General features: G+C 38.5%; 1 protein-coding gene across 1 annotated transcript in view; it reads left to right on the top strand.

Moving 5' to 3' along the window:
- myo15b (myosin XVB) overlaps positions 1 to 15745 on the top strand; it is an 87509-nt gene extending 71764 nt beyond the window's left edge. Inside the window, exons 56-61 of the mRNA XM_023340548.1 lie at positions 4432 to 4580; positions 4660 to 4784; positions 5848 to 5981; positions 6088 to 6221; positions 12643 to 12783; positions 13325 to 15745. Coding sequence (XP_023196316.1) covers positions 4432 to 4580; positions 4660 to 4784; positions 5848 to 5981; positions 6088 to 6221; positions 12643 to 12783; positions 13325 to 13375 — 734 coding nt within the window. The 3' untranslated portion in view covers positions 13376 to 15745. The remainder of the gene's footprint in view (positions 1 to 4431; positions 4581 to 4659; positions 4785 to 5847; positions 5982 to 6087; positions 6222 to 12642; positions 12784 to 13324) is intronic.
- Positions 15746 to 16182: the final 437 nt, after the last annotated feature.

Genomic DNA, 16182 nt, shown 5'->3' with positions numbered 1-16182 from the left:
TCCTTCTAAAAAAGTAATGTTCTGTAAATGATTTCAAAATGGTTCTCATTACTTTTCATTCAGTTACTCAAATGAATATGAGGACAGTGTTTGATACCCACAGCACATTTCTTGCTGTGTTGCCCTCCACAAGTACAGATCAGAACATTTTAATATTGTTAAAAGTTAAATATTTTTGTCACTCATTTCAGAAAATAAAACTCATAAGTAGATTCATTACACATAGAGTAACACATAGAGTAAAATATTTGAAGCCTTGCAGACAATGAAATACAAACATCTTAATTCTTTCTTCTGCAGAGAAGGCTGAACATCAATTGGGTACGATCAGTGGCGGTTTCTGATATGGGTAACATTGGGAATTTTGTGGGGGTCAGCACGAGCGCCCCTTACTCCCCTCCCCACCCCCCATTTTCCCCCTCTTCCACTTTGTCAAATTAGGTCAAGTTAGTGGTCAACCAAATACTCAGAAATGTGCCCCAAAATTTAGTTAAGCTGTGAGAATGTTAGAGAAAGAGTCATAATGTAATTTATAAACAGTTTTTTACGTTAAAAAGAGTTTTTTTCACGCTGCTCTTGGTTAAGCACGCTTGTGGGTTAATTTGCCCTTCTCAGTGTCTGACCGGAGGCCAGTAGAGATTGGTATTAAGGAAGAATAATTTAAATTAACTTTGGAAAAAAGTTTGGCTCTCTCTCTTCCTTAAACTCCCGGGTCCTCTTAGCGGGCGACGTGCAGCCACAAGGAAAAAAACAACACTGCGTGTTGACGTCACAGAATCACAGAGTTTAATCCCATACAAAGCAACGTATGCATCAACAACAAAACTGCAGAGGAACAGAGATATGCATTCTTTACCTTATACAGACAAAGACAGACAAGACAGACAAACAAAGACGAAAACAAACAAAAAACAAAACAAAGACGCGTCTTTGGAGAGAGCCGATGGAAAAAACAAAATAGTGGCAGCTCTCTGAATTTTTACTCCTGTACACGAAGTCTTATACTGAAGGTGTGTCTTCCCTTTTTAATATATTCAGTTAAGGCGTCCCTCTAGTTGGCCACTTGGAAGCTACCTTGGACACTCAGAGAAACTTAGGAACTCCCCCTAATTTACGGCAAAGATCAAAGGCCATTTGCTCTCTGATAAAACAAAAAAGCCAACAGCTGCGTCCTGGTCTCCTGGGTTCCATGGTCATTTGGGTACAGAGAAACCTGAGATAAGATTTCACAGATGCCTGTGAAATCCGAAGTCTCTCCCGTTATCTCCCCCAGGCTCAAGTGATACTGCCTTTCAGCAGATGCTAATTTTATGGCCTCCTGTGCTCTGGCAACACAGCAGGAGTCCCCATTGAGAGATCTGCATTTGGTTCCTGTTTGTCTGAATGCTTGCCCATCTGGTTTAATTTTAAATCCTTAACACAAACCTGTTCAAAATTAAGAAATTTGTTCAAAATAAGAGTGTTCAATATACCTTTTACACATGCCGTAAGATTAACTGTATTAAGCACTAAAAATAATCATTTTTCCTCAACATTGGTCAGATTTGCCCTGTGTATTATCTTGAAGGGATGCCTCCAGGTTAAACTGTGGAACAGATTGGTTTCCCCCAAACTTGCAGAAGTTTGTGATTCAGTGCAAACTAACTGCAAAAAAGTGCTCAGTTTAATTATTTAAGTTAAGGCTTACAGATTATTTTGTTTATGTCCAGAGTGAAAGTAAAACCAAGATTGCTGAAGTCCTTAGATTGTTATTTAGTAAATTGTTGATATTGAGTACACTATGTCAACATAGTAGTCTAATGTCTTATATATTCAATGTTTGATATTAAAGGTCTAATGGAAAGAATGTGGTACAAGATACAGTACTACGGATTTGGATGTTATGAGTAAGTTCATTTGAAGACACTAGAATATATGCACATCTTAAAGCACTCATGTTTCAGCCATTAGAGACTGAAGTATAGGAATTGGAGTTCAGGGAAATGTGTGTGTAAAATCACAAGCATTTGATGAGGATGTTAATTAGAGGTGATCTGGTCAGTCTGTTAGGACCAGTGATGGCATAGTTACTTTGAAAAAGTAACTTTAATCAGATTACTGATTACTCCTATAAATAGTAACTTAGCTAGATTACTGATTACTCAATTTGGAAAGTAATTAAGTTACATTAAAAGTAACTTTTTTAATTACTTTCAGCAGCTGCTAACAACAACGCTCCACCACCTGTGAAAATTGCATTGATTTTTGCCAATACTTAATTGCAAGTTATTTTATAATGGTAACATCAACAATGTGTCTCCACTTATATGATTGAACTGAAGGGGAGATTGTTTAATGGTTACAACAGTACAAGAAAAACTTTAGTAATTTGTGCATGTTTTTGTATGTTCCAGTATTGTCTGGAAAACAATAAATAGGATTTTAGACCTCCCCTCCTCCCGCCCCATCGTCCAGGTTGTGCGTTACGGCCCTGCGTTTGGTGTCAGTGCGCAGCGCACGGCGCTCCTCCTGCCGCTGCACAGATTTGTGACACTTATCTTAATATTAATAATTATAGTGCCGTTTAGTTGCACAACTTTACAGACTCGTTCATTCGTGGCTGTTTTCACCTTTATTGCGCTGTTCATGTTAGTCTGGATGTTTGCAGTTTTCTGGAGCGCAAAGCGAAACTCGACGTAATTCACAGGCAATATATTAACTGGACATTAACAAAGACACAACGGGACGGATCATTCGGGAAATGATAGACAGGGAGAGCCTGACTAAAACTAACTGGATGTCAGACAAATTCTGCATTTCATGTCTGCTTATTTGCAAGGCTAAAACCGCAACCCACGACTCATTAAATCTGCAAGCAACTTTAGAAAAAACAAACAAAAAAAAAACAAGCCCAAAGCTGCTTATAATAATCTGACTTGGTGAGCGAAACTCACAATAGTTCCTGTTTTATCAGCAACAAAATGCCCATCTTCCTCTTCCCTCCATTGTTTATGTATGTTTCTGTCGGTGTTAACTGTCGCATAGAAACGGCGATCACTCCCCAAGAAATAAAATTAAATTACAAGAGAAAATAGTAACACATAGTAACGCAAAGTGATTTTGATAAGTAACTGTAGTTTGACTACTGGATTTGAAATTGCAACGCATTAGACTTCTTGTTACTCGTTTAGATTATTAAAAAAGTGATCCGACGTCAGTAGCGTTACTAAGTAAAGCGTTACTGACATCACTGGTTAGGACATTTGTTTTTCAAGCAGTTACACACCTGAGTGACATAGTGCTCCACATCTCTGGTCATATGGGGTCAATAAAACCTCTTATGAGATTCACTCTCTCCACACTCAGGTGGTCCACCTCTTGATGCAGCTAGACCAACATGTGGAACTTTTGAGGCAAGAGCAGTTGTTCTTGGTTGGTTGTTTTTCTCTACAGCATTCCATCAGCTCCCATGTGCAGTTTGCGTCTCTCTCCCTAGTGCTCCCTAGTGTTGTTGAGCTGTTTTCCACCCTTATGCCATTGTTTGGATTTCACATACTGGAGCACCTCCCTTATCACAGCATCCTCTTCTTGGGCCTCTTTGAGAATTGTTTACCACTGAACTGACTTCCTAACCTGCCTTCTTAGTGAGAGTATTAATCATTAGTGGGCAAAGCCATAGCTCATTCCACTGGATTTTACAGTGACTGACTATGTTATGCTGTGCATCACCTCAGGAAGTACATCCTGTGTACAGTCAGTTATGTTCTCCATATCAATAGGCATACATGAGAGGCCATCAGTATGCCTATTAGCTTTCCCACGGTGATACTTGATCCCATGCTGGAGCTGTCTCCCTTCACTTTGTTTCTTTCAGATTGTTCAGCATATCTTGAATATGGATTTACTTTGAAAGATAAACCCATATCTCTCGATAATTGTAACAGCTTCAGACCATCTTTTTTGCACACAGACTGGAGAATGACAACTCCAGTTGTCAAGTATGACAAGTCATAGTCAGGGGGCTGAAGTATGACAAGTCAAGTCAGTATGACAAGTATGACAAGTCATACTTGTCATACCCCTTTAGGGGGCTGAAGTATGACTGCATACTTTGTGATTCAGCCCCTATTTAACAAGTCCTCCAAATATTCCTGTTTCTTTGTGGAGTGGCCTAGGGACTGAGATGCATGTCTTTTTGACAGGAGTTAGATCATTTAGTCTGATTTTCAGTTGAAAAGACAGAATGGCCCCAACATCATACTCATCACTAGCAAAAGCATGTTTTTCCTCTAAGAGCCGTTTAACCTTCTCTTGTTGCATTGGAAGGAGGTGGTCAAGGGATACCAGGGGATCCCAACTGTCCTCCAAGTCACTTCTTTTTTTCCTTTTGTCAATGTTTTCTCTCTTTGTTCTTTTGTCCCTCCATTAAACTTCTTTGGTCCTTTGCTTCAGATGGGATGGTGCGCCCTCTACATCCTGAAGACTACTTGTTTGATTTCTTACTGGATGATGGCTCCATCTCCTTGTCATTCAGGAGAGTCCTTTGGGAAACCCCCCTTTCCTTCAGGAATGAGCTCTTTGTGGACTTTCACTATCAACAGGTAAGAGGACAATATTTTTGAAAATGAAAAATGTTTTTGAATGCTCAATTCTCAAATTGCAAAGATTTTGTGTTTTTAGCTTCTAGAGGAATATCTTCATGGCAAGATTCCTCATTATGGTGGTGGAACCTCATCAGTTCAACAGATTGCTGAATTGGCAGCCCTGCAGCATTTAGCTCAGGGTTTGAAGAGCCAGCTGTCACTGTAAGTAAAATAAATTATAACTGGTAATAAATATGAGTGTAAATTTTGGGGAACAATTGTCTTTGGGCACTATTAATAACTGGATCTTGCTACTTAGTTTAGTGTATTGAGTAAAGCTTTCCATCAAACCAAAATTTGCTTCTAATTTGATGTAAAAAAAAAAAAAAAAAAAACCTGATCAAAAACAGTTAATTTATTTTTCAACTTGACATGGGTTTCCTTGGCCTATTCGCAAAGGAACTACAGTCCAACAACTGTTCATGTGGTGAACTCATAAGGCTATTCAGTTTATAGCTATTTTAGGGGGAAAACATAATACAAATTGTGAACCTTGTGATGCTTTCACAAGCCACAAATCATATGGTAATGTTGTGCTGGTTTTATTTAATGACTAGGCTGAATAACGAGATATTTTGTGTAATTATACCAAAATAGAAATACAACTTGGTTACACTAACTTTAGCTTATAACAACAACAGAACCTGCCTGCTAACGGCATTTAGCTGAACTGCAATTTAAGGAAAATTTTAGAAAAGTTAGCATTCACCCTGGCACAGGATACTATAGTTGTGAGATACTCTGAAGAGAAAATCTGTGAATTCATTTAAACATTTTGGTAACACTTTATTTGAAGGGTTTGACAGTGTCATGTCAACTAAAGATTGACATGACACTGTCATAAACATGACATAATATATGTGATGAACATGAAGGAGTCTTCATAAATATTTATTCCTTTTGTCATAAAATGTCATTCGGTAAATAACATTTTTAATGCAAAGTTGCATTAAAGTGCATTAAAAGTGTCAACCTAGCAGTAAAAGCCCTTGGCTTTATCTTGATTGGTTGATTACGAGCTGTAAGCATTACAAAATAAAAGCACATGATTTCACAACAGGGGTCTGTGCTTTGACTAAATAAAAAGATCAGTTCTTGAGGAGGCTAAGAATTTTGACCGTAGTATGTGTGTGTGAGTGTGTGCACGTTTTGTGTTTGCGTTTATGTGTGGGGGTGTGCCTGTGTGTGTGTAATATGTGCATTTGTTGATTTCTTTCTTTCTAAGGCCAGAGCTAAAGGAGTACTTGCCCTTACAAGACGGACTTGCCAGTAAAGCTGAAGAAATCCAGTTGCTCTGCCATGATCAGTTAGCTGCCATGCAGTCCCTCAGTCCTCAAAATGCCAAAATTCAGTTTATTGGTGGGTTGAAACTTTTCTTTTTCTTTTCTTTTCTCTGTAAGTGTGATTATGATGTTAATTTTATGAATACTATAATAATGCTAATTACATGAATCTTCTATTTCAGAGTCTCTGAGGACCCTCCCTTTGTTTGGCTCTAATACCTTCTTGGCAAAGAAGGTTAGCCAGCATGGCTGTCCTTCCCCCTGCTTAATCAGTGTGAACAAGGAAGGAGTTCGTTTCCTTCATCCTAAAACTCAGGTATTTGTTCTTTTTTTTTAAATATATGACTTAAGCTCTCACTGCAATTAGTGCTAATTGTTATCTGTTTTAGTTTTTTTTTCTATGCACATTTTTCTGCTCTCATTAAGCAACACAAATAGCACAATTTAGCAGTAATCCTAACTCCAATAGAATGAATCCTTGAGTCAGGATGCAGCTTCTTTACTTCCACTTGGTCACCCAAGTACTCGTGTAACATGGAGTTAACTGTAACACATAAATAATATAGCTAAGTTTATTATCACTAGAAAAAAAGGCAACAAAGAACACATTCTTAACAAATAAGATATTAAATAAAATCTACTCTTGAATATTAAATGAAAACTTACAGACGGCGATGTCGTAAACAAAAGGCTGACTGCGACCTATGATGTCAGTAGCGAGTTACTAAGTAACTGACTTCGGACCACTTTTTTCAGTAACGAGTAATCTAACACGTTGCTGTTTCAAATCCAGTAGTCTGTCATGAAACGGTGTGGTGAGGAGGTGAGGCAGATGCAGATGGAACCAGGTTAGATGAATAATGATGATTTTAATGACGAATGAAGTCAAAACAGTCCAAAAACACAGGCAGCACGACTGAGCGGAAGCCAGGGCTCAACGCCGGTAGCAACTGGTTTATGAAAGGACAACACGAAGGACTGAGAGCACATTAGACGAGACGAGGACCCGACAAAGACACAGACACACAGGTGACACTAAATACACAGGAGGTAATTACGGGCACGAGAAACACCTGGGGGCAATCAAGGGGAAGACAGGACAACATGGAAACTCAGAAACTCGAAATAAATACACAGGAAAAACACGGTACATGACAGTAACCCCCCTCAAGGGCGGCTACCAGATGCCCAAAACACAACAAGGGTGAGCAGAGGGGTGCTGGATGGGGGGCTAGAGTACAAAACAACAAAAAACTACCCACAAGGTGGGCGGAGGCAAAGGAGGCGGGAACCATGGAGGTGGTCCGGCAGTCGCCCGCGGCGCTGGAGGCGGGAACCACGGAGGTGGTCAGGCGGCCATCCGCAGCGCTGGAGGTGGCGACGAAGAGTCTCTGGGACCGCCCTGAGGCGGCGACGACGAGTCCCTGGGGCCGCCTTGAGGCGGCGACGAACACTGAGAGGCGGGGTCTCGGGAGGAGCACTGAGAGGCGTGGTCTTGAGAGGAGCACTGAGAGGCGTGGTCTCGGGAGGAAGGACGGAACTAGGGGGCTCTGGAGGAACACTGGGGGAGTCAGGTGGGGCCAAGAACCCACTAACTGGGGCCGAGAACCCACTAACCGGGGCCAAGGACCCACTAACTGGGGCCGAGAACCCACTAACTGGGACCGCCTGTCGGCTTGGAGCAGTCTCTGGAGCGGGGGCATGAGGCTCGGGAAAGCCGGCAGGAGAGCCGGCAGACGCTGCAGCTGGAGCAGCGACGAGAGACGTAAGATCCTCAGCGGCGACGAGAGGCGGAAGATTCTCAGCGGCGACGAGAGGCGGAAGATCCTCAGTGGCGACGAGAGGCGGAAGAACCTCAGCGGCGACGAGAGGCGGAGAAGCAGCGGCTGTGGGCTCGGATGCGCCGGCTGGAACGCTGGCTGAATTGGGCTGGAATAATGATGATTTTAATGACGAATGAAGTCAAAACAGTCCAAAAACACAGGCAGCATGACTGAGCAGAAGCCAGGGCTCAACGCCGGTAGCAACTGGTTTACGAAAGGACAACACGAAGGACTGAGGGCACATTAGACGAGACGCCAAACGAGACGAGGACCCGACAAAGACACAGACACACAGGTGACACTTAATACTCAGGAGGTTAATTACGGGACGAGAAACACCTGGGGAAATCAAGGGGAAGACAGGACAACATGGAAACTCAGAAACACAGAAACTGGAAATAAATATACAGGAAAAACACGGAGCATGATATAGTCAGACTACAGTTACTTATCTAAATCACTTTGAGTTACTGTGCTTTACTATTTTCTTTTGTAATTAAATTTTCTTTCCTCTACGCGTCATGTTGTTGTTTCTATGCGACAGTATCAGCAGCGACAGAAATATAAACAATGGAGGAAGGTGAGAGATGTGCATTTTGTTGCTGGAAAAACAGGAACTATTTTGAGTTTAGTAAAAAAAAATCTGTAAAATTTACAGTGCAATTATCGTGTAACTAAAGCTTGTCAAAAAGTAATGATTCCACATTCTAAACTGAAAATTGGATAGAAGCAAAAGTTTTATCTTTTTACTTTTATTGTAAGTCTGTAGAGAAATCAAAGTTATTGTGCTTCATTACACAACATACTAATGCAGCTAAAAAAACAATAGAATATTCTGTAAAAAAAAAAAGACAACAGAATATTGCAGAATATTCAATAGGATAGAATATTGTGCAATATTTCTTGTCAGACATCTCAAAAAATGAAATGGTCATTTTCTAGAGATTCACTACACAGAGTGTAAAATATTTCAACCTTTTATGTTTTGAAATGTTAATAATTATGGCTTACAAGTAAAATAAAATAGACCAAATACCAAATTCAGTATCTCAGAAAATTAGACCATCACATGAAACCAGGGTGGGCAACTCCAGGTCTCCAGGCCCCTCCAGGTCCTGCAACTTTACATGAGACTTGTAGATAAGTATCTGCTTCAACACACCTGAGTCAAACAATGAGACCATTAGCAAGACTCTGGAGAACCTGACTACACAATGAGGAAGAAGTGATTCAGCTATTTTGATTGAAATGTTTTGGACAAGGGAGACATATAAGAGTTACAGGATGGGATTGACCACAATTAGACCAATCAGAAATGGATTTTTAAGCACAAATATCAGGATTCTGGAAGACATGGAGGAAATCCAGCCTCTGATGCTGCATAGACTGCATAGAAGCCCAGATTGCTTTGAAAGCTGTCTTCAGGTCTTGTTGCGTCTGGTGTGTCAACTTCCTCTTGATGACAGCCCCCAGATTTTCTATGGGGTTATAGGTCAAGGGAATTTACTGGCCAATCAAGAACAGGAACACAATAGGCGCATTTCCACTAGCTCGCCTCTAACCAGTATGATCATGGTCCACCTTGGTGCGGTTCAGGTAGTGAGCTTTTCCATTAATATGCTCTGTTTCTCGTTGTGGGCAGGTCGTGAGCATGCAGCTGCTGTTTTCAATTCTTTGCTGATGTCTGCAGCAACACTCGGCAAAGGACCTCAATGTTGTAGTTCTGGACTCAAATAGACATGGATATTTCATTTTGTCTTATAGAAGTTTATTGCTAGCCCAAACATAGAGACCAGTTAATTATTTTTGCTGTAAATGTTAATATAATTACATTCAGGTACATTGTTTTTTTAATGTGCAACCTTTTGAATTTATTCAATGGAGTCAAAAGATGTAAACCGATAGCCATGCCTGAACTATTTTTCAATCCAAAATTCACATCACATGCTAATATTATATAGGTCTAGTGTTTCTCATTGTCAGCAGGAAAGTGCAGCCCATCAGAAAGCTGACCAGCTGCTCCGTTTCTATCTTTTTTTATTACTGCCTTTCTTAAGAGCATGAGCTGCTAGTAGAGCTGCTAAATCTTGATGATTCCGCTGCAAAACTTACCACATGTGTTCCTGGTGCTGATTGTGATTAAACTCATAATCAATCAATCAATCAATCAATCAATCAATCAATCAATTAAATTTAATTTGTATAGCACATTCAAGCAGCAAGGCATTTCAAAGTGCTTTACATCATATCAAACACAGAAACACAATGCAACATAGAATCAACAATCAAAACACGACATTAAGTCAGGCTCCATCAATAAATTTATACCGTAATTGATTACGTTTCAAATACAATCCTAAACAGGTGTGTTTTTAGTCGAGTTTGCATCCATAGAAGGCTTACCTGTTACACTCCTACTGTGTTATATGGAACAAAATACCTATTGCTATTTTTATTCCCACTCGCGCTCACAATCATACAGTTTAAAACGATGTAGACAGCATTTTAATGGGCTTCTGGCACAAGGCTCCGTACACCTCTCTCACGGAATTTCTGATCCTTCACAACTGATCCTTCAGACTGAGCAGCTCTCAATCGGAAGGATGGCATGTCTGCTGTCCACAGCTAAACTAAAATGTTGTTTTGGAGTTGTCAGCTGTCAATCAATTGTTTTTTTCAGTCGTACCCTGATCGGTCCTGTTAGTATTACCCCTGAAGTAGGTACTAAAGTCTAAGAACTGCCAGGCTGAGCCGCACCAGATTTACTAGTGGAAAACGAATCTGGGTGAGGCGGACCAAGACTGTACCAGTCGGACTAGTGGAAAAGCGGATTTAGGTCAGTTGGTGCTTTTGGCAGAGTGGGCATTCAGCTTCTCAGCAGAGGGAATTCAGATTAATTTATATATACAGCATTAACTCACAACAAATGTCGTCTCAAGACACTTTACAAAAGTATTATTTCAATTCAGTCACACAATCCAACACAATCTAATTGATCCTTGTTCTCAAACAGTCCAGCATGCTCAATTAATTATTCAAAGTAAATTAAAATGTTTATGTCTAAGGAAATCCTTCAGATTGAATTGAGTCATTGACTTGTAGCATTCACCCCTCCTGGACCAGCATGTAGCAACAATCACTGGCCTATATACTGTGCGTGCACTTAGCAACAGTGGAGAGGAAAAAATTGACACAGAAGCTATTAGAGGTGCTGATGTTTTTAGCAGCAAAAGGGGCCCCTAAGTCAAATTCTACTCCAGGCCTCATACAGCCTTAGACCGGCCCTGCCTGATGAGCTAAATCCGCTGGCAGAGATGCGTAGCAAACGGGAGATTTAATTCAATGCTGCTAGTGTGGCTTTAGTGGCTCTTCCATTTCGTGTCTGTTGAGTTTTTAACAAGGGGACACAGAAACTATTTTGGTTGGTCCAGTTTATGGGCCGAGTTTCTCAGATCTCCGCACATTAACTCTGTCTAAGTGGACAAAGCATTTGATATGATTTGATGCATCGTGTAAACAGAAAAATAATACTAAAAATAATAATAAAATAATATAAAATCAGCGTGATGCGTGACTGCGAGGCGAGCGCGAAAACTGCTCACTGGGCTGAACCTGCATGATGAGGTTAGCCTGGTTCGTTAACCACTAACGCTCCGACCAACCGGGAACATAGATATAAACTTTATCAGTACAGACAGAGCCGGGTGCTGGGCAGCGTGTTGAGATGGAAAAGCCAAACAAAATTCTTTGTCCACAAATATAAATCATTCTCACCACTCGTTAAACGCACCTCTGAAAAAGCCACTACAAGTTATTCCTGCGGTTCACGTAGAGCTGCGCAACCAGAGCTAACGTGGTGGGTTTGTAAACTCTTACCTTGATCAAAAACTCTGAAATGAAACATAATTCTTCACAGTCAGTTGATGTAAATATCTATACAGGTCAGCCTGTGTCCAGTTTGAGTGAAAGGAGGCGCGCGCGATCCGCGCTGAGGTAACTTAAGACATCCGGCTGCTGCAGCGCGCGAGGCAACGCGCAGAGGCGCCAGCGGTGTGATTGGTCCGGCTTTAAATGCATAAACAATAAATCTATCTTCTATAAACATATCTTTCAGGAATAAATCTGCTCAGCCAGTGAAACGCTCAAAGCAACACAGACGCTTGCAATCCGGCTTTTTTTTTAAAAGCGATTTTTAAATTTTTTTTATTTTCCTGAAAACATAAACAAGAAAGGCGGTGGGGCTAGGCCTATAATACACTGGGGGAAACCCTGCAATGGCTAGAGAGAGCATATCAGACTCTTTGTCATTGGGGAAGGAAACCACTCTCATTTTCTTGGCATTGCAAAAATGACAATTTACTGCCTCATTTCCAACAATAAGCACTTGTGGCATATCTTTTGTTGATATTTTGATCTTGCCTCATACCTCTTATTGATGTACTTTTTGTTTGTTTTCTAAAGGTTTTATTGGCTCAGGCAGGCTTTATTTGATAGTGGTTGGACAGGAAAGTAGAGGGGGAAGATGTGCAGCAAAGGTCATTAAACCAGGACTTGAACTTGTAACTTCTGCACTGAGGACTAAAGCCTCCATATGTGGGTTGTGCTTTAACCCTGTACCACCACAGCACCCCTTGTTGTTAATAATAACTGTATGGGCAGTCTCATTATATAGACTATAGATATCTATATAATGAGTTTCACTTTCACAGATGACTGACAAGAAATATTGCACTTTTACATAATATTAAAAGTTTTAGAAATAAACTATTACAATTCATGTCACATCTTGGTGCTCTTGTTTCTCACACTAATACCGATGTTACCATTTCAATTTTCTTTAGATTAACCTCTGACTCACAGTCAGTATTCAATTCTGCTGTTCTCTCTAATCATCTTTGTCTTGATCTGTTGCAGGTCCTAGTGTTTCAGATTGCCCTGGCACAACTCCAGGCTATGCGTACAATCCGCCCGAAGAAAGCAGGCAAAGTTCCAGGAGTGGAGATTCAGTATGGCAATGCTGCTAAACCCCAAAAAATCCTGATTCATCTCCAGCAGGTAAAAACTATTTTAGATCTTCTTTTGAATATGACTTTTTTAAAGATATATATTTTTTTGATAACTTTGTACTTTACTTGTATTATATTATATTAAACTGTGATTGTGACTTTAGTCTTTTAGTGAGTTTGATCTTCTAACCAGTGAGGTTATGATTAAATTCACACAGCAGTTCTGTTAAATGCTTTCTTCGTTTGCATTAAATATTATAAATATATGTTACTCCACTTCTTACATTGTTATTCACATGTAGTTTGAATTATAACCCAAAATGTCAATAATAATAATCATTTTCTTTGTGTGATATGCTGGGTAAAGGCAATATATTTAGGAAGAAAATTAAAACTACTGAGCATAAATTTATTATGCTAGTATTAAAAACTGTATAACTGACTGATAAAACACTAAATCATGTTGAATTTTTTTTAGTTGAGAAACAAATTGCTAATGATAAATTGTAAAGAATAATGCAGACTACTATTGGACAATAGTCAAAATATTTGTTCATTTATGACTAACCCATTTTTGATGTTTGTTTCAGGCTAAAGAATTGTGCCACATCCTTGCTTTGACAATGGAAATGCTGATTTAATCATCAGTCACCAGTTCAGAATCAAATTACCAGTAGATACCATGTTCCGATTGCTGACTTGCATTAACAGCTGTTTTTCTTTTCATTTTTTAGTAAATTATGTTTGAGTAATTCATTGTACAATGTTTTCAGTGCTCAAGCAAGCTGAAAAGAAACATGCAGCATTACAGATGATGAATTAAAAGCCAACAAATATATGACACCAACAACAGATAACACCATGGATTATCTAAAGAGTCATAGCTGCAAATTATTGCTTGAAATAATCAAAGTCTGATATCAGTCATGAATTCCTATTCTTTAACAGATTGCTGCAATATTACAGCTGGTTGTTGATGATTTTAAGTTGTGTCTGCTGTCATGTAGTGCTAGGAACTTATTTTCAAATGTTAAAGAATATTATCATTGTCTAATTGTTTTGGCATTGAACTTCTTTGTTCCATTTGGAAGGTGTTATTATACTACTATGTCTTGATTGTGACTGCATAAATACATTTTAGATTTAGAATGACAAATTTACATTTAATAAAATTGTTTACCTAGAGCGGTACTTAGTTGTTTTAGCATATCTTGCTGTTATGTAAATACAATGAAATCCACTTATGTTCAGCATACAGCATAATTTTAAATAGTAATTTGAACATAATTTGAACATAAAACAGTTACATAACACAAGCATCATCAGAATTTCATCTCATAGAGTATGGTGTGAAGTTTTTAATAAAAATGCTTGATTTCGTAATCTATTTAAATTAAGTCAATGCAAAAAGTTAAGTATTTGAAAGTAGTGTGGATTTTGGACTGTAAAGGGTTAACACTTAATGTTCAGGACATGCCCAGACATTAGTCCATTTTTGCTTAAGCAAACCTGCAAACTGAAGGGAAAGGTTTGAACATTTGTACAATTGATTTCTGTGTTGAAAAATAAAATATGCTCTGATGACATCATGTTTTTTATGTATGTGATTAACAAAATAATGCTGTTCTTGGTGATGAAGGCAGAAAAAATAAACCTGATGAGAGTAAGCTTCAGTTTATGAATATTGTTTACCATAGAAAAGTCTAGAACAAATACTTTATTTCCATGTAACTTATAATGTCAAAATGTATTTGTGCTATTTAGTTTATGAACAGCTAAGCAAAATTTATCAAGTTATTTTAGGTTTGCAATAATTAAATTGCACAACATTAGCTTTTACATGTTGCGATAACTGATTGTGTGAAGCAATTGGTTTGTATGTGACAGTGGGGATTGGTCAGCAAGATATCCCACAATGCACTTTAGCAACCTAATTAAACCAGCAGTAGCAACGTAATTAAACCACTTTGTCACAAAAATTAATTTTAAAATGTTTGAGGTGAAAATGTAGACTCCAAAGCTTCACCTAGTCTCTGGTGAAAACTTACAACAACGTTTTTCCATTGTAGCCTCAGATATCAGTAAATTAAAGAAATGGTTTGATAATAATAAATTATCACTAAATTTGGACAAGATTAAAATGTTTTTTGGAAACTGTTACAGTAAATCTCAAATTCAAGTTCAGATAGAGGGTGTGACTTTAGAAAGGGTATACGTTAATAAGTTTCTTAGTGTAATAATAGATGACAAAATCAGTTGGAAACTTCATATTTACAGAATAAATTAAGTAGAAGCATATCAGTCCTGGCTAAAGCTAGACATATTCTAAATAATAAATCACTTCATATTCTATAAAATGCCCTGATTTTACCATATTTAACATATTGTTCAGAGGCGTGGGGAATTAATTACAAAAGGCATCAAATAAACTACTACCTGAGCACATACAGAACATGTTTTCTTAAAGCGAAGGGGGATATGACTTAAGGGTAACCCCTTAATCCTCAAACTTAAGGATTCGTAGTGTATACACAACAAGAGAGCTTTTGTATTTCAATTCATGGTGTAAAATTATGGAAAAAGTTAGATGAGTTAAAACAAAGTTGAAATTTAATACAATTTAAGAGGAAATATAAGGAGGTAATTTTCACAAGATACAGAAATATGGGTGAGATATAGCACTAATGTGTATATTTAAATTGAGGCTAACTCATATGAGTGTGTGTGGGTATGGATGTATGGATGTATATATTTAGACATATGTAAACCCATATAAAATGGAAAATTAATTAACCTATGTATATTTGCTATTTTTTTTATTTAATAATGAGGGTCCATCTGAAAATATTGTGAGTTTATGGGGTATGAGTTCAGAAGTTTTTTATTTCTTCCTACTCCTTTACAAGCATGTTAAGACTATTGTGGTACAAAAATATGTGTATTTTGCATTCCTTGTTCATGTGATTTTATACTGCTATCATGTTCAAAATAAATAAATTCAAATAGCTTTAGCATTGTTGGATTTTTGCAGGTTTGTCCCCCAGTAGACGCATGTCATCCAAAAGGTCTCAAATTTTTTAAATTAGCTTTGGACCTAGTTCTCATTCAGTTTGTTTATGATTGTCCCCTTTTTTTCTTTTTTAATACAATAAAATCCATCATTAAGTGTTGAAAAGGAAAACCAGATGGTGGATGTGTGACTTGTGTTTGTTTGAAAGTGTGGTGGATTGTGTGTAGCACAAAAGTGACACCGTTTGCAAAAATTTTCAGCTGCAACAGAGAACCCCTTAGTGAAGCCACGCTGTTTTATAGAAAAACCCACACAGTTTAAACCTTTCTCTGATCTGAAGGGGGAACCAGAACTATGTCAGGATTAATTAGTGGGACATCTGTCAGGTCTGGTTATGGCATGCAGACAATGTTTAAAACCAGTGGTTCCCAAAGTGTG

Source organism: Xiphophorus maculatus, chromosome 10 (genome assembly GCF_002775205.1).
Source record: "Xiphophorus maculatus strain JP 163 A chromosome 10, X_maculatus-5.0-male, whole genome shotgun sequence".
NCBI lineage: Eukaryota > Metazoa > Chordata > Actinopteri > Cyprinodontiformes > Poeciliidae > Xiphophorus > Xiphophorus maculatus.
Note: the sequence above shows the minus strand (reverse complement) of the source record. Positions and strands in the feature narration are given on the sequence as shown.